The sequence below is a fragment of the Fusarium poae genome, chromosome 2 (assembly GCF_019609905.1).
Source record: "Fusarium poae strain DAOMC 252244 chromosome 2, whole genome shotgun sequence".
NCBI classification, from domain to species: domain Eukaryota; kingdom Fungi; phylum Ascomycota; class Sordariomycetes; order Hypocreales; family Nectriaceae; genus Fusarium; species Fusarium poae.
The window spans coordinates 6,249,051-6,266,523 of NC_058400.1; the positions used below are offsets into that span (position 1 = coordinate 6,249,051).

At 47.3% G+C, this 17,473-nt stretch overlaps 7 protein-coding genes across 7 annotated transcripts; 3 read left to right on the top strand and 4 right to left on the bottom strand.

Annotated features, from left to right (window-relative positions):
• Positions 1–1,026: 1,026 nt before the first annotated feature.
• FPOAC1_006081 (uncharacterized protein) lies at positions 1,027–1,904 on the top strand (the record flags this gene model as incomplete). The annotated part of the gene is made up of 2 exons (XM_044850577.1): positions 1,027–1,066; positions 1,120–1,904. The coding sequence occupies 2 exons, from the start codon at positions 1,027–1,029 to the stop codon at positions 1,902–1,904; spliced, it is 825 nt and encodes a 274-aa protein (XP_044709289.1).
• Positions 1,905–3,456: 1,552 nt separating this feature from the next.
• FPOAC1_006082 (uncharacterized protein) lies at positions 3,457–5,343 on the top strand (the record flags this gene model as incomplete). The annotated part of the gene is made up of 3 exons (XM_044850578.1): positions 3,457–3,669; positions 3,725–5,061; positions 5,130–5,343. 3 exons carry the CDS (start codon positions 3,457–3,459, stop codon positions 5,341–5,343), a joined length of 1,764 nt encoding a protein of 587 aa, XP_044709290.1.
• Positions 5,344–5,703: 360 nt separating this feature from the next.
• On the bottom strand, positions 5,704–6,673 carry FPOAC1_006083 (uncharacterized protein; the record flags this gene model as incomplete). Its single annotated transcript, XM_044850579.1, has 3 exons — positions 5,704–5,906; positions 5,964–6,267; positions 6,320–6,673. The coding sequence occupies 3 exons, from the start codon at positions 6,671–6,673 to the stop codon at positions 5,704–5,706; spliced, it is 861 nt and encodes a 286-aa protein (XP_044709291.1).
• Positions 6,674–7,811: 1,138 nt separating this feature from the next.
• On the bottom strand, positions 7,812–9,723 carry FPOAC1_006084 (uncharacterized protein; the record flags this gene model as incomplete). Its single annotated transcript, XM_044850580.1, has 4 exons — positions 7,812–8,405; positions 8,457–8,834; positions 8,880–9,577; positions 9,636–9,723. 4 exons carry the CDS (start codon positions 9,721–9,723, stop codon positions 7,812–7,814), a joined length of 1,758 nt encoding a protein of 585 aa, XP_044709292.1.
• A 1,181-nt stretch (positions 9,724–10,904) lies between these two features.
• Positions 10,905–11,606, bottom strand: FPOAC1_006085 (uncharacterized protein; the record flags this gene model as incomplete). Its single annotated transcript, XM_044850581.1, has 2 exons — positions 10,905–11,140; positions 11,207–11,606. The coding sequence occupies 2 exons, from the start codon at positions 11,604–11,606 to the stop codon at positions 10,905–10,907; spliced, it is 636 nt and encodes a 211-aa protein (XP_044709293.1).
• Positions 11,607–11,899: 293 nt separating this feature from the next.
• On the bottom strand, positions 11,900–13,474 carry FPOAC1_006086 (uncharacterized protein; the record flags this gene model as incomplete). Its single annotated transcript, XM_044850582.1, has 7 exons — positions 11,900–12,442; positions 12,494–12,530; positions 12,576–12,803; positions 12,854–13,189; positions 13,248–13,289; positions 13,356–13,388; positions 13,440–13,474. 7 exons carry the CDS (start codon positions 13,472–13,474, stop codon positions 11,900–11,902), a joined length of 1,254 nt encoding a protein of 417 aa, XP_044709294.1.
• Positions 13,475–15,113: 1,639 nt separating this feature from the next.
• FPOAC1_006087 (uncharacterized protein) lies at positions 15,114–16,823 on the top strand (the record flags this gene model as incomplete). Its single annotated transcript, XM_044850583.1, has 5 exons — positions 15,114–15,173; positions 15,270–15,597; positions 15,655–15,818; positions 15,874–16,008; positions 16,065–16,823. The coding sequence occupies 5 exons, from the start codon at positions 15,114–15,116 to the stop codon at positions 16,821–16,823; spliced, it is 1,446 nt and encodes a 481-aa protein (XP_044709295.1).
• Between the last annotated feature and the right edge of the window lie 650 nt (positions 16,824–17,473).

Here is a 17,473-nt window from a genome sequence, read left to right on the forward strand (position 1 = left end):
ACCCTTGTTTTTTGTTGTTGTTTTCGCACCACTATAGTATAGTAGTCAGTTACAAATATTTAGTTTTGTATTCAGTAAAAATTACCTGACACTTTTTTTTGCGCCGCTGAAATTTCACGTGTTTATTCTGACAGAATTCGGAAAGCGTCTAAACCAGGAAATTGATGTTGATGATATTGACAACTGTTTGCTGACACCGAAGAATGGTCGGCTTACAGGGGTCACCAACCTGAAGGACTCGCCGTTTCCCGGGCCATTTCGGGCTTTGGCAAAGCCGAGGTGCGCACCCTCGGACACGGCACACTTGTACAGCGGTCAAAGGTGAAGAGATAGATAAGTGAGTCACTTTTAGGTACTATCTTGAAAGAAGAAAGATGATGGAATTAACGCTAGATTGGAAAGAGGAACATCACCATGACTCACTTTGCCGACGATGGGAAAATTGTAAAGACGCGAAAGGGTGGATTATTAATACCTAGGTAGTAGTGGTTGTTCTCCAGGGTAGTCTAATCCCTGAAGCAGTCGGTCGCAATGAAAGAGGTTTAATGTTTGCACAATTGAACAGTGTGTGTATTATGTACTAACGTTAATACTAATAAAGCCGGGCAGCTTTGCCAACTCACAAGATCTACTTGCATTTCGAAAGGTAGTAAAGCAAGCTGGCATTGAAGCTATCGTCAGCTGCGTGGATTTGTAACCTCTGCGGCACGGAATGGGTGCTTAGAAATTGACATGAAGCCCTGTCAAACAACCCTGCATGACTGACTCTGAGTGAACACCGTTAGTTACACACGAAGGATTACAAAGGCATTTGCTGACAGCCGAAGACCGAGGAGTGCGCACTCGATAGATTGAAGAATGGTATGGTATAAGCAGGATGGATGCTGGATAATAAACATATATATTAAAAATCCAATGCCCAGGTTTTAAGTAGAATAACACCAGTCTGGCATCAAAAACAATATTGTGAAGCTCATCATTATCGTTCAAAGAACTCAATTATATACAGACGCAATTCAAGTCAAGATGCGACACTCAAAAAAGATGCAGATCACTGAAAAGGATGGTGAGACTCGCTAAAATTGAACATTGTAGCGCTCAACCCACTAACAAATGCAGGCCTATACGCACCCAGCAAAAAGTCACAGAACTTAAGAAGAAACAATGGATCATCCGGGAAACAACTACAACAGCTTTCCATGCTTTACCAAGATGCTATGGACCTTTACAACCAATCTACTCTAGCAGAGACAATTCAAGATATGCTACGGACAAAGAACCGACCACGCATAACCAGAATTGTTTCTCTGGGCTTAGGGAGTTTACTCGACGCTAAGGATCAACAGCGTCGCATCAAACAACTGGTCATGTTGATGGCCATTGCATCGCATCTCACAATCCCCAAGAGCACTCTTCAGATCTATGCCCAAGACCCGACATTTACAGCAGTTGATGAGACTTTCCTGGCGAGCCTTGGAATTGTCGTGTTAAAAACACCATCAATTGCCGACCTGGGTGAGGCTGGACAAATGATGGACCAAGAAACCCTTGTCTACAGCCCTTTCCTCACTCTCGAGACATACAAATTGTTGTTATCCTCATCACAAACTTCCCAAGTCCCAGTCAACGTGCCCATGTTGATAAGCGATGACTTCAATGCGCTAAGATTGAAATGGGACAAGCGAACTTTGGAGAGAAAAGATGTTGAAGGGTTGATCCAAGGTACAAGACTGGGCTATCGCCGACGCGCAGTCAATGGCGAAGGGTTCTGGACAGACTTGGACAGACCCTTTCCTCTGGCATTGTACCTCAGACAGTCGACACCTACTCGAAATGCGGATACAGTACCGAAGGCAAGCGTGTTTTCGCAGTTTGAGAAATCGTCGATTCCGATATATGCTTAATTTTATCTTTGAACGAAGCTTGCAGTACTTACAGCAAGGGAGATTTTGAAGCCTCCTCCTTGCATGGGATGGGACGGAATGATCTGAGCGGTCAGGTATGCAGGGCATTGAACTGGGAGCGAACCTATGATAGCGTGTCAATTTAGCCTTATCTGAAAGTTTTATTAGCGGTGTCTCATAGCAATAAAAGCCGATGTTGTTGCTTTTGTATAACCCCTTGGCAGCTGAAAATGGTGTATTTTGTTTTTCTTGGTAACCATCACGACAAAGCCTGGGGTATTAGTAGAAAATACACGCTGGGGATCAACATTGGAGTTGAATCGCCGGTTCAAGTACCATGTATAGGTACATGCTGTATCGACTTTGTTATCTGCAATCGCATCACGTCGTTTGTCGCAAGGCGAGATTGGCAAAGAGAGAGAAAACGAAAATGGAAAAGGACGTATCGAATTTGATCCAGGGCGATCTACAGTGCAGCCAACCCCAAGCGCGAGCCTGTTGATGGCATTGGATTAGCCAGCCTCATACATGCATTATTGAGCACACCATTTGTGTCTACATATCCGACTTTGCGTTTTTTTTTCTTTTTTTTCTTTTTTTTTTCTTTTCTTTTTTTTTAGAAGGGGCTTTGGGGATTTTAGTAGTTGTTTAGCCTTTTAATCATCTTTCGATAAATGCCTCGATATCTTATTGATCAACGTGTTGGCGTTGTGGCTGTTTAACTTGTCACTCGACTTGTTGGTAAAAGTATCCCCTGCCAAGACGAGATTGAAGCTATTGTAGCGACTAACGACCCTTTTCACTGGATCCCTAGACTCAATCAGCCACTGGTAGGCTCTGATTGTCTCGTTGTTCTCGACCATTAAAGCGCCACCATGTGCCAGTTCCGGCGCATCAAACCCTGGCGATATCTCCACAGCCGGTTCAAACTATTGACAATTAGCGTTGTTCTAGATATTGCGACTAAAAATAAAAGACATAATGGTATTGAGGTGTGGTCCATCAGAGCACCCGTTATTTTGTAACCTTCTCAGCTCCATGCCAGGTGGCGTCAATATGCAAGTGGAATGTCTGTTGGTATTTTCTACCCCTGAACCTGAACGGCCCAAGAACAAACCTACACAGTCAAGCACCTCAGAAATCGGTTTCCCTCTTCCTTTGACCCTCAAGTCAAGCATGCCACTCTAACAGTCACTAGCTTGTGGCAATCTACATATATGGGGACGAGATGCAGCAACAAAAGCAACCAATTGCCAAACCCAATTCTGGTCAAAATGCCCCGCGCAAGGGCGAGTCAAAATTCCAGTGGCTTGGATCCCTTTTTAATGCAGTTTTTAGGGGCTCAGCGCCCGTAGGAACGATCCCCTGATATATGGATGTGTATCCTCTTCGCAGCTTTGGCCATGTCCTTCAGCCTTTCTGTCTGTTAGCTCATTCATTCATTCTTTTGAACACTCCTTCTCACCAATTCGCAGTGATCTGGTTTCCAGCTGGTCAATTGAGTACCATCTGCCTGCCAGGTTAATCTGTTTCCTTTCTCTACCACAATACAATGGCAAACAATCAGGAAACTGGCAGCTGGTGGAGCCAGATGTTTAACAACACCGGGTACCAGGAGCTGCCAACGACAATTGTGAAGGACAAGGCAGAGACAAAAGCTCAGGTCATGCCTAGAAGATGTTTCCGGTTATCGACCCGAGGTTTTTTGCTTGTACTCGCAGCTATTCTTCTAGTCCCTACTTTTCTAGCCCTTGCAGCGCTTGAGGTACGTCAATTTTGCAGGTGGTGAAGTGACCTACCCCACTGACTCTCAATTGTAGGGTCGACAATATCTTTCAGATGGAACAGCCGACGTCTTTGAGATGTCCGAAGGCCAAAACCCTGGCCCACAAACTACCTCCGTAGTCGTTTCGGAGGTCCCTCAGGATTCAGTACCCGTTGCTGACGCTGTCCCTGACACGCCCGAGGTTGACACGCCCGAGGTCGGCGCACCTGATGCCCCCGAGGTCCTTGATACGATCGCTGCCCCTGCTATTCCTGTTTCGCCTCACCCTCCAAAGATGCCAAAAACAGTTTCTAACCGTCGTCTTGTCATCCTCCTCCCCGCCAACGCCCCTGGTGTCAACCTGTGTAAAGCCATGGTCACGGCAATCGCCCTTGGATACCCCACACCCGTCATCATCAACTGGGGTAAGAGTGGCTCGCATCTTGCCAAGATTGGAGGTGTTCTTGACTACCTTGACTGGGCTGTGCGTCTCAAGTCTGGTCACAAAGACCACCTGGGCATGGACGATCTTATCGTGGTGGCCGACAGTTCCGACTCGTGGTTCCAGCTTCCTCCCGATGTTCTGATCCAGCGTTACCACGACCTCAACGCCGAGGCTGATGCACGCCTGCTGAAGGAATGGACTGGTAGCTCAGAGATGCCCATGAAGCAGACCATCATGGTGTCTGCCCAAAAGAGGTGCTGGCCCCGAGCCAAGTCTGGCACTAACCTTCACTGCGCTGATCTCCCCGAGAGCCCTCTTCGTGAGGATCTTTATGGACCAGACACAGACAAGGACCCTGAAATGCGCATGGTCGATGTTCGTCCCAAGTACATCAACAGTGGTGCTTTTATCGGACCCGTTGGAGACATGCGCCGGTACTTCCGTCGTGCTCAAGAACGTTACGTGGCTGGCAAGGCTATTCAAGGAGACCACTTCTACAGTGACCAGGGTTTCTTTGGTGAGATTTGGGCTGAGCAAGAGATCTGGCGCAAATGGAGACGTGAGCTCGGCGACCAGATCGATCTTCAACAGAACGCCTCTATCATGGTCCGTGATCAGTTTGAGTACCATGTCGGCCTTGATTACTACCAAACCATCTCCATTCCCACCGTTTTTGAAGAAGACGATGGTGATGTTGTCAATCTCAACAACCAGACTCACATCGCTGAGCGATCCAAGGAGCTTGAGATTGAACCTCCTCGTCTAACCCGTGTCCCTGACGAGATTAGAAACGCTAAGAACCCTATCGCACGTCTTTTGAGCGAGGAAGAGCGACAAGACCTCGACTGGGGCGACATGAATTTCTACGCCGACTTCTTCACCACAGCCATCCCTGTCAACATCCATCACAATGCGCATATCAACAACCTCAAGAGTCGTCGCGTCTTGTGTGGCCTCGCATGTGGTTCTTCCCTTACCTGCGTGATCTCGTCATGGCTCAGCTCAAACAGCGTAGACAACAGCCTCTTGGACGGGTGCAGATTCCTGAGGGTAAAGCTGTGTACTGGGGACTCCAGGCTTATAAGGAGATCAGACGATACATGCACAACCAGAGACAGATGGTGACGACAGACTTTGACAGTATCTGCATGTCAAGTTGGGCGAAGAAGGAGAAGCAGAACTGGTGGGATGTGGTATTTATGGATGAAAGGGGACCATTGGAACTATAAGCGTTAATTTTACGGTTGCTATTTGGGTTTGACTTTATGGGCGCTTTGCAATAGAAATAATGAAATATTGTTACATGTCCGAAACTGTTTAAACACTGCGCCAAGAACTCCTTGTATGGTCATGTCTATCTAACCATGGCTCTTGAGTATCTCGCCGCGATATGCTTTCTGATAGGTACTCGAAATAAAAAGAGGAAAACAAAACTCCGGCTTCCAGTTCCATGCTTTTATATTGTTCCCAATTACCAGCCATATAGCCGGTTGCTAATAACCGACGTGACGTGTTCCCGGACTGACTCAAATTATGCATTATTATAAACTCCAGCTAGAGACATCTGACACCAAGATGTTTATTGCCGATCATACGTCAACTGGACTATCTTGACCAGGGTTTGCTTCCTCGTAGTGCATCAACTTGACAAGCTTGAAGTAACCAGCAGCAAGCGCCGCGCCAAGTAGGGGTCCAACCCAGTAGATCCAGTGGTAGCCAGGGAAGTCTCTGGAACCGACAGCGCAGCCAAAGGATCGTACAGGGTTGGCCGATCCACCGGTCACGAAAACTCCTATAATTCGATTAGATTAGTATTTTTCCCAGTGGAAAATGCTTTGTTTATGCCTACCTGGGATGAGTGCGACGAAAAGAGCCAGACCAATACCAACAGGGGCCAAAAAGGTGTCGCGAGACTTTTCGGCAGCAAGCATCAAGACTACAAAGACCAATTGGGCGGTGAAAAACATTTCAAGAAAGACACCTTGCGCAATCGAAGTGTTGGGCCCAAGTGTCGTGTTTGCAATGGAGGCACTTCCAGGAAACATGGCATTGACCAGACCACCTGCACACATTGCAGCGGTGATCTGGGAGGGGAACAGAAAGAGTGCGCGCGTCCATGGCAGTTGACCAGAGAGGCAGAGACCAAAAGTGACCTGGCATCGGTGTTAGAGTCTTCCATAGTCGAACCGGGGAATACAAACTTACAGCAGGGTTGAAGAGTCCACCGCTGATTCGGTAGAAAGCCCAGACGTTGACCAAAAGAGAAAATCCGTATGCCATGGCGACGTACATAACGGTGTTGTTGGCCAAGGTGCCATTCGGCCCTGGGATGGGCTCTTGGAGAACGGCGACAATGTTTCCAGCATAGGCAAAGTACAAAAATAGAAATGTGCCCACAAATTCGCCGGATGCTGCTACCATATGCTTACCAAATTCGCTGAGGTGAGTCGTTCTTTGCTTTTCCTGGTGAGCGTAAAGTCGATTTCGGCCATTCACCGAGTTACTGCGGCGATCCTTTACGTGACCATTGTGGCCGTTCATACCGTGGATATCTGCCATGCTTGTAACTTGGGAATGAGACTTGTGGAGAGATGACTGGCTGAGTTCCGTATACGCTGTACCCAGAAAGGAAACAGCGAACTGATGAGGATATGGTGGGAGGTGAGAAACAGGGAAACCCAGAGGTAAAGTAAAGTAAAGGATGGGCTGTTTTAGTTTGGGTAAATCGGGAAAGATGGAGAGGAATGGACAACGGCTGACGTCGCAACCATAATAACTGTCAAACAAATGCATTATCCTGTCCCTCCCTCGAAGCAAAGCTCTTTCATTACATTACTCTTGAACCCTTCGCCCTTTCCAGTGGCTGCGGGTATGACGCGCACACAAGCTGGTCTCTGTGAGACGGTAACGTATCGAAAACGTCAGTGAATAATTGGGGCACTTGTTGGGAGTAGGTAGAGAGGCCGCAAACAAATTCCACACTGACATTACAGAAGTCTTCCCCCCTCGGCTTGGCAGACATGACATGACATGTCTTGATCCCAAATTATTGAAATTAGAGTCAACGTCGAAGCGATCCATTGGATTGGCGTTACGCTAGCCCGGACCTGACGTCCGGGAATGAAGATCACGACTCCAAATGAGGAAAGGTGGTTGTACAGCTTCAGTCGTACTAAACCGTTTAAATCAGACCATCGGTCGATTGTTTGTTTGTTTTGTTGGAGGTGTACCATAATCATGATGTTGTGACCATGCATGCATGCATGCAACGAGCCGCGTTTGTCGACCGTGCAATTCCCTATAAAGCTCAGGTAAAGCTCCATCATGTCTGACACAGACACAATGTATCACTCGATCGGCAATTTGCAAACCTCTTGGCGCTGCTGATCAATTGGGCCTATTCTCGGTCACTGGTGCCGTGCTGAACAAGCTGGCTGACATGTGTACACTTGAACGCGCTGAAAGAAAGGCTGGGCGGACGAAAGTGGCTGCTTATTGACTGCTATGACCTCAGCTTGGCCGTGGATCATTTCGTACTGACGCATAGTTAATAGTACCGCATGTCACTCCGCACCAGAGCATCACACTACATGTCTTTGTCAATCAAGATGCAACCATAGCGAAATGCCAAGAGAGTAATGGAAATCAGATTACAGCGCCAAGTACAATTTCACAACATCATTTGTTCTTTCTTATTCTACTCGGCTATCCGAATGACAGACCGCTCCCTCGAAAACCAGAATTCAAGCACACCTCTCAATGAGTTGCATGTCCAGCCTGCTGCATCATGGTAATGATCATGGTCATCACTCGCGTTAACAACGAAATTGTGTGAAAGTCGTCCTGCTCCTGCAACCTCATCTTGAGGCCCCCGATAACAGATCCGCGATGGCTTCATATACTTCTTCACACTATCTGTACCTGGGAGATCATTCCCAACTCGATAGTCCCCCAGTGCTCGTTGAGCCCCATTCGAATATTCCAGTAGTATCCCATGACAATATTGGTTCTCATTCTCCCGAACCCACACAATAACCACGTTCTCCAAGGGCGCTGAGGAAATGTTGGCATGATAATTGATGGGTGGATTACTGAACCGTGGGTGAGGAAATGATGGAGAGATACTGTTGCCGTGTTGTTTTCGAGGGTGTGTTCCAAATACGGTTGCTGGCCCGACGTCTGAAGAATTATAAACGAACAATCTGGGGCTGGACTGGCCGATGACAACATCTTTGTGCGCCCCCGAACGGTACGGGCCGATAGCGATATCGCCAGCTAGTTTGGTTCGGAACTATCACTGTTAATTTCATCCTCAAATAGACGATGACAGACTGGTACCAACCAGGAAGAATGGTTTCTGCGCTGTGGATTGTCCTCCTTCGAGAGAGCTTCTTAGCCTGATAACAATAGCTATAATCTCTTCATCTTTGGGGACTGGCAAGTATACCGACACAGCATTCGCTCGTCGCGTCTCGGAAAGACGCTCAAAGGTCCTGGTTGCATGCGGGTTCTTACGGGTGTGTGCATGAACTGCATAAAGCTTGCTGTGCGAGAAGAAAAACGTGAGGCCAGTCACAGCATGTAGGTCAATAGTCCTGAGCTGCATTGACTGTGACACGCGGCCATGAAATTCGCAGTCTTCAAGAAGAGGGGGGCTGGGAGTATCCCAGACCTGGAAACCTCGTATATGGCTCGGGAGCTGGAGCCGCAAGACGTTGAACTGTCTCTAGTTAGACCATTAACAATTCAATAAGGGTTTGACAACCTTGAGTATCACAACAACATCCTTGACCTCACTCTCACATGCAAAAACAAATGCTTCTTTGTTTGAAAAAGCTGGTTCGTATGAAGGCCTTTCTTGGAACCGTTCGATCTTGCGGATACCTCTGCAGTCAAGGGTGAGTCGTATGTAAGGCGAACATTCATCAGAGCGCACAACGACCGATTCTCCCCTTTCCCATGCCAAAACATTGCAAAGAGGTATCGAATGGCTCTGCAATGTCATGCATTGTTGCGACAGAGACAACTGCTTGGCCAGACTCAAAGCCAAAATGCAACGCCAAAACACCGCATCCTCGCTGTACTTGTATATCATGTGGATGAGTTCTGCGGGAAGGCGACCCAGCAGGTTAACACCATAAGACGCGGCTTTCTGACGAACAAGATCCATCTCAACCTCTGATTCTCGGTCGAGGTGAAGACACGGAGCGCCATTCCACAGGTTATTTTGACCTACTGTGGCCCATAGCCTATCGATAGAATCTTCGGCTTTATAGTGTTCCTTGAAAACACTGAGACATATTGAATGTAGTCCTACTGCCTCGGGAACTTTGGCACATTGATAGCAGTTGGATGCCCAGCAACAACTTCTATCGTCAAGATTAACACTGGTGTGAGGATATGTCGGGTATACTCCTCGGCCCAGGTAGCTTCCTGATCCAGTCTTGGGATCAGTACCTAACACTATATTCGATACATCAGCAGGTATACATCGTTGATAGACATAGCAAGTAAGACTCACAAGGAGTAAATAAATCACCAGGCAATAAACCCTGAGAGCAGATACCACATTGGGTGCGGAGATGATTATGCCGTAAAGTCTTAGCCATGGTGAAGATCATTCTATTCGCATGATATAAACCTCGCCCGGGAGGGGAACTACTTGCTGACTGAAGTGTAACCTCGGTCGCGGATCATTGAAGAGCCGGACAGTAGATGTCAGCAATGTCATGGGTGATTGGTTAGGGAGTCACATTGTTCTGACACGAGACTAAGATACTGGTGTTGATGATGTGAAGCTTGAATAATATAGGCAGTGAAATCTCGATGATAAATGGACATGACAAGGTGATGAAGAGGATAATTGGAATGCAGGGTGTTGGTACTTAAAACACAACTTGGTATGTTGTTTAAAATGACAAAAATTATAAAGATGTCAGAAGATATATAGTATGTATATAGTATGTTATATGGCAAGATATTCTACGATATGAAACTTTATTTTCGAAATAATGTCTTTTTTTTTTTCTGATGGATAAGTTCGAACTCGCGGGAGTTGGTCTAGACTTACCTTGGGATCAATGGGAGGACCACTACACCATTGTCCCGGACACTGAGTATACATGTTAAAATTGTATTTGTACCCTTTCTCGCCTGTTGATTCGGGCAATAGAGTTTGTTTTTGGAAACTTTGCGAGTTCACGACTCTACAATTTTGAGTTGAAGTTCATCGGCTTTGTTCGGGCCGACCACTTATCAGGAACACGTGCAGGCAGGTCAACTGCCGATAGAGACATGCAAGGTTTCGTGGCCCAATACTCGACATCAAGGATAAACCATGTTCTACTAGCCTTTTCTAGACCTTCTCCCGCTTTGTTCTATCCCCTGAAACTATCTTCAGGTATCTGCATCATTCCTCGTGGGCAGCCGTGGAACTAAGCATTCCTTCTCTCTATTTTACTATATTCGATAAATGTCGTAAAAATAACCCAGCGAAGCTGAGACGTCGTGTTAACCTTTCGACAGTCACGTCATGGTTGACCAGGAGTGCTTCAGCCTTCGGCCCCAAGAGAGGAAATAAATACCATTAGCGTGTTTGATTCGCCTGTGACGTGCTTGTTTCTAATCACTAACTAGCCCAATAACTGTCACTTGTCATAAACGGCGTCCCTTTTCCATTACACCGTCATTTAGCTGAGCTTTGAGCGGTGTCGACTAGGGGTCTGTCCACTAGGTGTAGGGTTGAGATAATGGCGTGGCGCGAGTTCTAGACTAGTCCAATTTCTTGTCGTCAAAGTGCCCTAGGGGCCCGGGATACTCGCGGTCTCGCCATGGAAGCAACGTCTCCGGAATTTGGTAGGCTCTGGTCCGTAAACCCGAATCGTTGATATAAGGCAGAACCCGACTTGCTAGCATCCACATACGCTGCAACATCATCCCTATCCGCCAGATTACAGCCCCATCTCATAAGCAACGAACCTGCCCCGCGCCGCTGGTAGTCTGGGTGAGTGACGAGCGTATCAAGGTCTAACGCAAATTAGCTGAGGCCGAGACCGAGGCAGTTACGTAGTGTAGTCAACCATTACTACTTACAGTAATGTCTATCGTTGCCCATGACTCGCAGTCTTTCTCGCTCTTCCTTGTCAATGAACTCGTCACAGATTTGCTTAGATTGGTCTTCAGTCCACGGCGGATATCTACGACCCCGCTCTTTCGGCATCGATGTATCCCACTTCGCGAAGGCAGCTATACGTGGCTCACCCCTGATGTCGCGAGTTTCCGGGTCGACGACTTTAACATAGTGTTGAAACGGTTTATGAAGGAGATCATGGTGGTTTGCGTCGGTCCACCATTTGCGGACGGCGGGCGTATCAGGCCAGATACGTCGTATTTCTGGATCAGTAAATGCTGCGAACCAGATTTCGGTCAGTGTAGGAATGTCTTTCTGGACCACTTTCTCGATTCGGAGAGTTCTCGCGTCAGGATTTTCCATTGCTTTGTACAGTTGCGGCTTCATGGAAAGTTGACAAGCAGTTTTTTTTTGATGGTGAGATTTTAACCGATGTCTCGTCCTTATGTCGCTATTGGTTCGATAAACGAGTCTTTGTCATCTGGATTCCTCACACCCGGTGTTGTAGCTCAAGTTTTATATAGTGACTTTGAATTTTGTGAAGCGTCAATTTGGTAACAGGCAAACTTATTGTGATATTATTATTATTTATCTTGATGACAATCTCATCCAAACATGGTGCGTGTATAACCATGTCTGGGCCTGAAGCTGTACAACTACATAGAGACTATAAGAGCCTTGAGATTATTGAGAGGCTCGACATATGAGTCAATCGGGCTAACCTTCCGTAATGTAGTTTCCAACAAATCTCGCAGGTCAATCGTTGAATCCATCATGCCAGCCTGTGACGTGTGTCGTTGCGCGTAAAGAGCTAGCGTATATAGGTAGGCGTTCACCATTAGTGTGTTGGAAAGATTCCTCCCTGACAATAGATCGTTAAGTGGAAGCCACAACTGGTAATCTCGTAGCATTCGGACGCGCTCAAATTGCTTCTCCGGTGATGATGAAGGGTCAAGCTTTGCCAAATCCTGAGCTAAAGCGATAAGCATTCGTAGTTTCCTCCACGTGTCGTCCTCGGGATCCTGCTCTTTCAAAAGAGTCTGGAATTTGTACATCTCGATGATCAAGTCTTGTAGTATCAACGATCTTTCAAAGTCAGACATCGGAGTTGTGCATCGGTCGGAAGCTGGTTGCCAGGCTTTGGCAAGCATAAGGTAAAATCCTGATCGGTGTCCCAATCTATGGCAGGTCTGCAGTATCTAGAGGCTCATTAGTCCAGATATCCGTTCGCTATGAAGCTCAAAACTTACAGCAGTAATTCCTTCTGATATTTGACTCCGGCTCGACCTATAACTATCAGCAAGTTGCCTATCAAAAGGACGGGTCACCCACATATCCTCGCACAGCCATAATAGCGACATGGAAGCCACAAGCGCTCCATCTGCATGCTCGGGACTGAAATTGGCAAGGCATTTTCTAAGATCTTGAATCGCCAGCATCTGGTATTGGTATTCTTTTCGTCGGGCGTGTTGGCAGTGGGTAACCGATGCGACTTGGTATGCAGATAGAGCAAGGACTCCGTTCATGGCTAATCGAGAGCTGGCAATGATTCTAAAGAAACTGCGCAACAATTGTCAATAATAAGAACTACAATGGATATGGTAACAAACCTTGGTAAATATGAAGATATAATTGTAAGCTTGCTAACACCCATTGCTGTGAGTCTATGTTGGTTGCTTGCGGCTTGGTAGACGAAGCACAGATCATCCTCGGAATAGATTGTCGGCTGCAGGGTTATCCGTATGCGTGCATCCGGGATTGGCATGGATCCTGTTCTTCTCCACTGCCTCACTTCCGCCCTGGCTTTTGCCGACCAAGGCCTTCGGGACTTGGTAGTTGAGGATGGTTGCAATTTATTATCGATCGGTGATGTCTGGAGTAAGGTTTCTTCAGGCGACGGTGCGTCTTGGAACGCGCACTTGACTTTGTGCTTGGTGCAATTTTGACTAGGGGGTTTTGAATGAGCTGTGATTCTCTTGTCTAGGTATGCATCAGAGGACATACCATTGAGGATAGCTTTCATCACAACGAATATGGCGCCGCTTGCTGGACCAGAAAAAAACACTGATTAGTATTTGGATCGACTAGTATCGATATTCCAGTCCAACACACCATGTCAAGCAACCAGTGCGAGATTTTGTATGGCTGCATATTGAGTCAATAACGGTGGAAATGAAGTCAAATTTAGCTTCTTACCTTCTCCGATTGTTATTTCTAGCGTGGTGGCTCATCGTGGACGGTATATATGATATGATGTAGAAAAAGGGTAAGTTAGTGGTTGACGAACGAGCAGCTTCGTATATCGAACGATGACAGCTAATCAACGGGGGTAGAGCGGGCGGAGGGCTAGCCGACTGGAAACAGGACGGTTTTATGCATCTTTAAGTAACTGACGCTTAGGCGTTGAGCATGCCAACATATTGGGTTTAGTCTCTCCCTATGACTCGGGAGTCCCTCCCCTGAGTCTAGACCCAGACGCCACTGGAGACTCGCAAAATACGCAGCACCTGACTACGTAGTATGTAGAGAGAAGATCGTGATAGTTACGAGGTACTACGTGGAATACTGGACATCCTTTACAGACCCGGCCGAGAACGACCCTTGGCCGCACAAGCTCCGGCCGTCATTCCTCGAATTGTGCTGGGGGCTTGTCGGGGTACGTTACCCTGAACAGGGAAGCAGACGAATTAGGACGACCGGGGAACCAGGTAGGTGAAACATATAAACCTGGTATATATTTTGTGCAGTATTAGTAGATCCAAATCCATATTTTAGTCCTGGGAGGGAAATTGTATATCCCAGTCTACATATTAGTTGTGGCACTGTAGAGTAGCATCCGTAACGGTACAGAACGGAGTAAAAGGTAGATTATTGATGCATACATGATGGATCATGGGTGGGTCAGGTGACACTGGGAGCCGCACTGTTACGTACATAGGTAGCAATGGAATTGATGACAGGAGGCAAAGGCAGACAGAGTTTTCTTTTTCCAACCCAATCCAATCCAATGCAGCCTTGGAATGATCTAGTGGAGGGCACGGAGACGTAGTTAGTTATCGGGTGAGACTTCCGGGGATTCCCAAGAGTTGTTCTTTGCTGATTGGGGAAAGGTGTATATGCAGCATGTCTCAGAGGAAGAGAGAGAGTGTGTGTACGTGTGTGTGCGATCAGACCAAATCAACATGGATATTTACCTACTGCATATTGTGGCGTCGATAACAGATAATGCCATATAATAATAGAGATACACTAGTTATGTGGATTAATGGGGAAGCATACAGCACAGTACATAAGCAAGTACTAAGATAGAGTGTCTGCCAATACCAGTGCCAATATCACACCCTCCCTACCTACCTACCTGCCACCACCGTGAACTAGGACTAGCTAGCCCTCCTCTTGTCGTATGAAGAAAGAAAGAAGGTAAGAGAGAAGAGACAGGCAGACAGGACAGGACAGGACAGGACAGGACAGATAGATTCATAATCAAATTCCCTGTTTCGGGATAAGCTTGCGACATCGCTAAAGACGCTTTGACGTTTTACGGACCGATACCAAAAAGAGACGTCGCTCGAGATAAATATCCACCAATACTCGGTTTGCAATCTGGCATATTTGCTTACTCAGACACCTCTTCATGGTTTCTTATGGGCTTGATTGGTCTTGGTTTCTGAAAAAAAACGACCAGCCATTCACTTCTCTCCACAAACAATACAGCAGTCTTTCAATACGCGTATAGTACGGGATCAACCTATCGTAGAGTGCCAACAGCCCATTACAAGATCCACTAGGTCTGTTGACTGCAGACCGCATCTCTTAAACATTATTCTATTTCTGTCCTGAGTGGGCAGAAAAAGCGTGCAATTTCTGGTTATGGTCTTCCCCGGCGCCCTCAGCAGGGGCTGTGACCGCTGCAGGAAGCGAAAGATCAAGGTACTTTCTTTCCTTTTTCCTTCTTGTTCTTGTTCTTGTTCTTCACCCATTTTCATTTTCACATGCCAAACCTGCTAATCCGCTAATGCCTGTCAGTGTGATGGAAGACGTCCAGGATGCAAACGCTGTGAGCTATACAAAGCCTCGTGCCCTGGCTATGATCGCCCACTAGCGTTCCGATTCCACGGAGAGCCTGGTCATAGTCTTGTTCGTGGTGAGCATGTTGCCCGTCGTAAATCGGCGCAGACCCTCGTCTTGGGCAAGGGGTCAAGTTATGGGCTCACTCCCTCAAGGCTTACCAGCATAGTGGTCGCTCGACAACCCCAGCCCTCATTCGAGGATGAGTCCCTTGCCTTCTTCCTGCACGAGTACTGCGTGCATCCGGCGCCAGGCGTCATTGGGGGCCATATGGAATTCCTCGAGGGTATGTACGGGGACTCAAGCCGGTCCTCGTGTATACGTCCGGCCACATTGGCTGTAGCTTACATGGCACTTTCTCGGCACTACAAATCGTCAACGCTCTATGTTGCGGCGCGGGGCCACTACGGAGCTGCCCTACGTACTGTCAATAGAGATCTGTCTGTATCAAAAAGGCCCCTGAAAGACGAGACCTTGGCGTCGTTGATGCTCATGGGTATGATTGAGGTAATACGGTGAGCCCTGCATCCCGATGATCTACACACATTGACGAGACTTCCAGGATATTGAGTGCCAAGGGCAAACAACAAAGGCCGTGCACATGGCAGGTATTTCCAAGTTATTCGATCTCGTTGGTCATCGAGTTCTCACAAAGGTTGACGAATCTTCGCTCCATTCGTGGATCTTTACGCAAATGGTTAGTACATCTTAATCTGGTCCTGATATAGCTAGGGTACTGAGACAAAAACAAAGCAACTCCCATCCCTCGTGGCCAAGGAGAGTATGAAGTGCCTAGACATTCCTGACGCACAACTGGATACCAAAAGGCATGTCGTACGCTTGGCCCTGGTGGTGACTCGCATTGGACAGTTCTACCGAGCCTCCAAGCAAATCACAGCCCCCGATCCAGGATTGACACCAAGTGTGCAGCAAGCCCAGCTCGTGTCGCTCATCAAACAAGCCTTGGCAATTGCAGGGGAGCTAGCTATGATCCAGAAGGACGCCATGCCCACGAAACTCAGACCACAAGAGACGACGGACAAACGGCCCAAGAACCCAGCCAATCAGTCTCTCATCAGTTTCGATTCACGATGGACTGCCTCGAGGTGGAGTCAGTTTGCTTTGTACTTAATTCTCTTCTTCACGAGACTGTCCAAGTGCTCGGACGCTCTATTGCAGCTGGAAACTATAGGTGATGAGGAGACACAATTGGCCCGGACTGCCGGAGCTATCTCCGTAGGGCAGATCAAGGCCATGACCCATAAGCTCTGCAGTGCCCTACCTTACTTGATGGGTGAGGTCAACAAGCAGGGGCGGCCTCTCTCGGTGCCGGAACGGCAAAGCGTCATCATGTACCATCTCGTTTGGCCGCTCTCTGTCGTGATTGTGAGCCCTTATAGCACCCCTGAGCAAGTGGAGGACGGGCAAACCAGGCTGAACGAGATTCGGGACATGTACGGCATTAGACTCGCTTATTTTGCCCCAGGTTTAGCGAGAGATTTGATGGCTTAGTGACAGTCAGCAAGAACAGACAAGCACAGACGATTAGTATGAGTAGTACTATCAAATGCTGAAAGGATCTTCAGGGTTCCCGACAACCTAACACGTTATTGTTAAATGGTTTAAAGTAATAGGAGAATTGGCTTATCAGGCAGTACATGATAGTAGCAGCATGTTGCCATTTGCCTCCTTCTGCGTTGAAACCCTGCACGCCTGCAATCTCGGTACCACCAAATTTTATTGCAGTCCGCTTACTATTGCTTACCTACTGACCAATGTAAGAGTAAACACAACAATAGGGGTCAAATATTAACATTCGGGCTCCAGATAAGATGCCGTAAGACCAAGAAGCGTCAAGTCTTGGCGTGTCTGTCAGTCTGAGGGTTTCCGCTAATTCCGGTAGCAGATCCCCCACAACGGAATCATGGTAAAACCTGGAAGGCTGTTCCGTGCCAATGAACTTCTTTCTTTTGCCAAGTTCGTCCTGTCCAGTATTATCTTTCGGCGACTCCAGCAACTCGAAACAAAGGAGTTGAAGGATTTTTGCAAGTGTATTCTGATAGATCGTAAAAGCCCCCAAATACCGTAGGTATCGTAGGGGCTTAGAAGTCCGTTTGGCGTAGCATCAATGTCCGGTCTTTGTAGTATTCAAGACCGTCCCT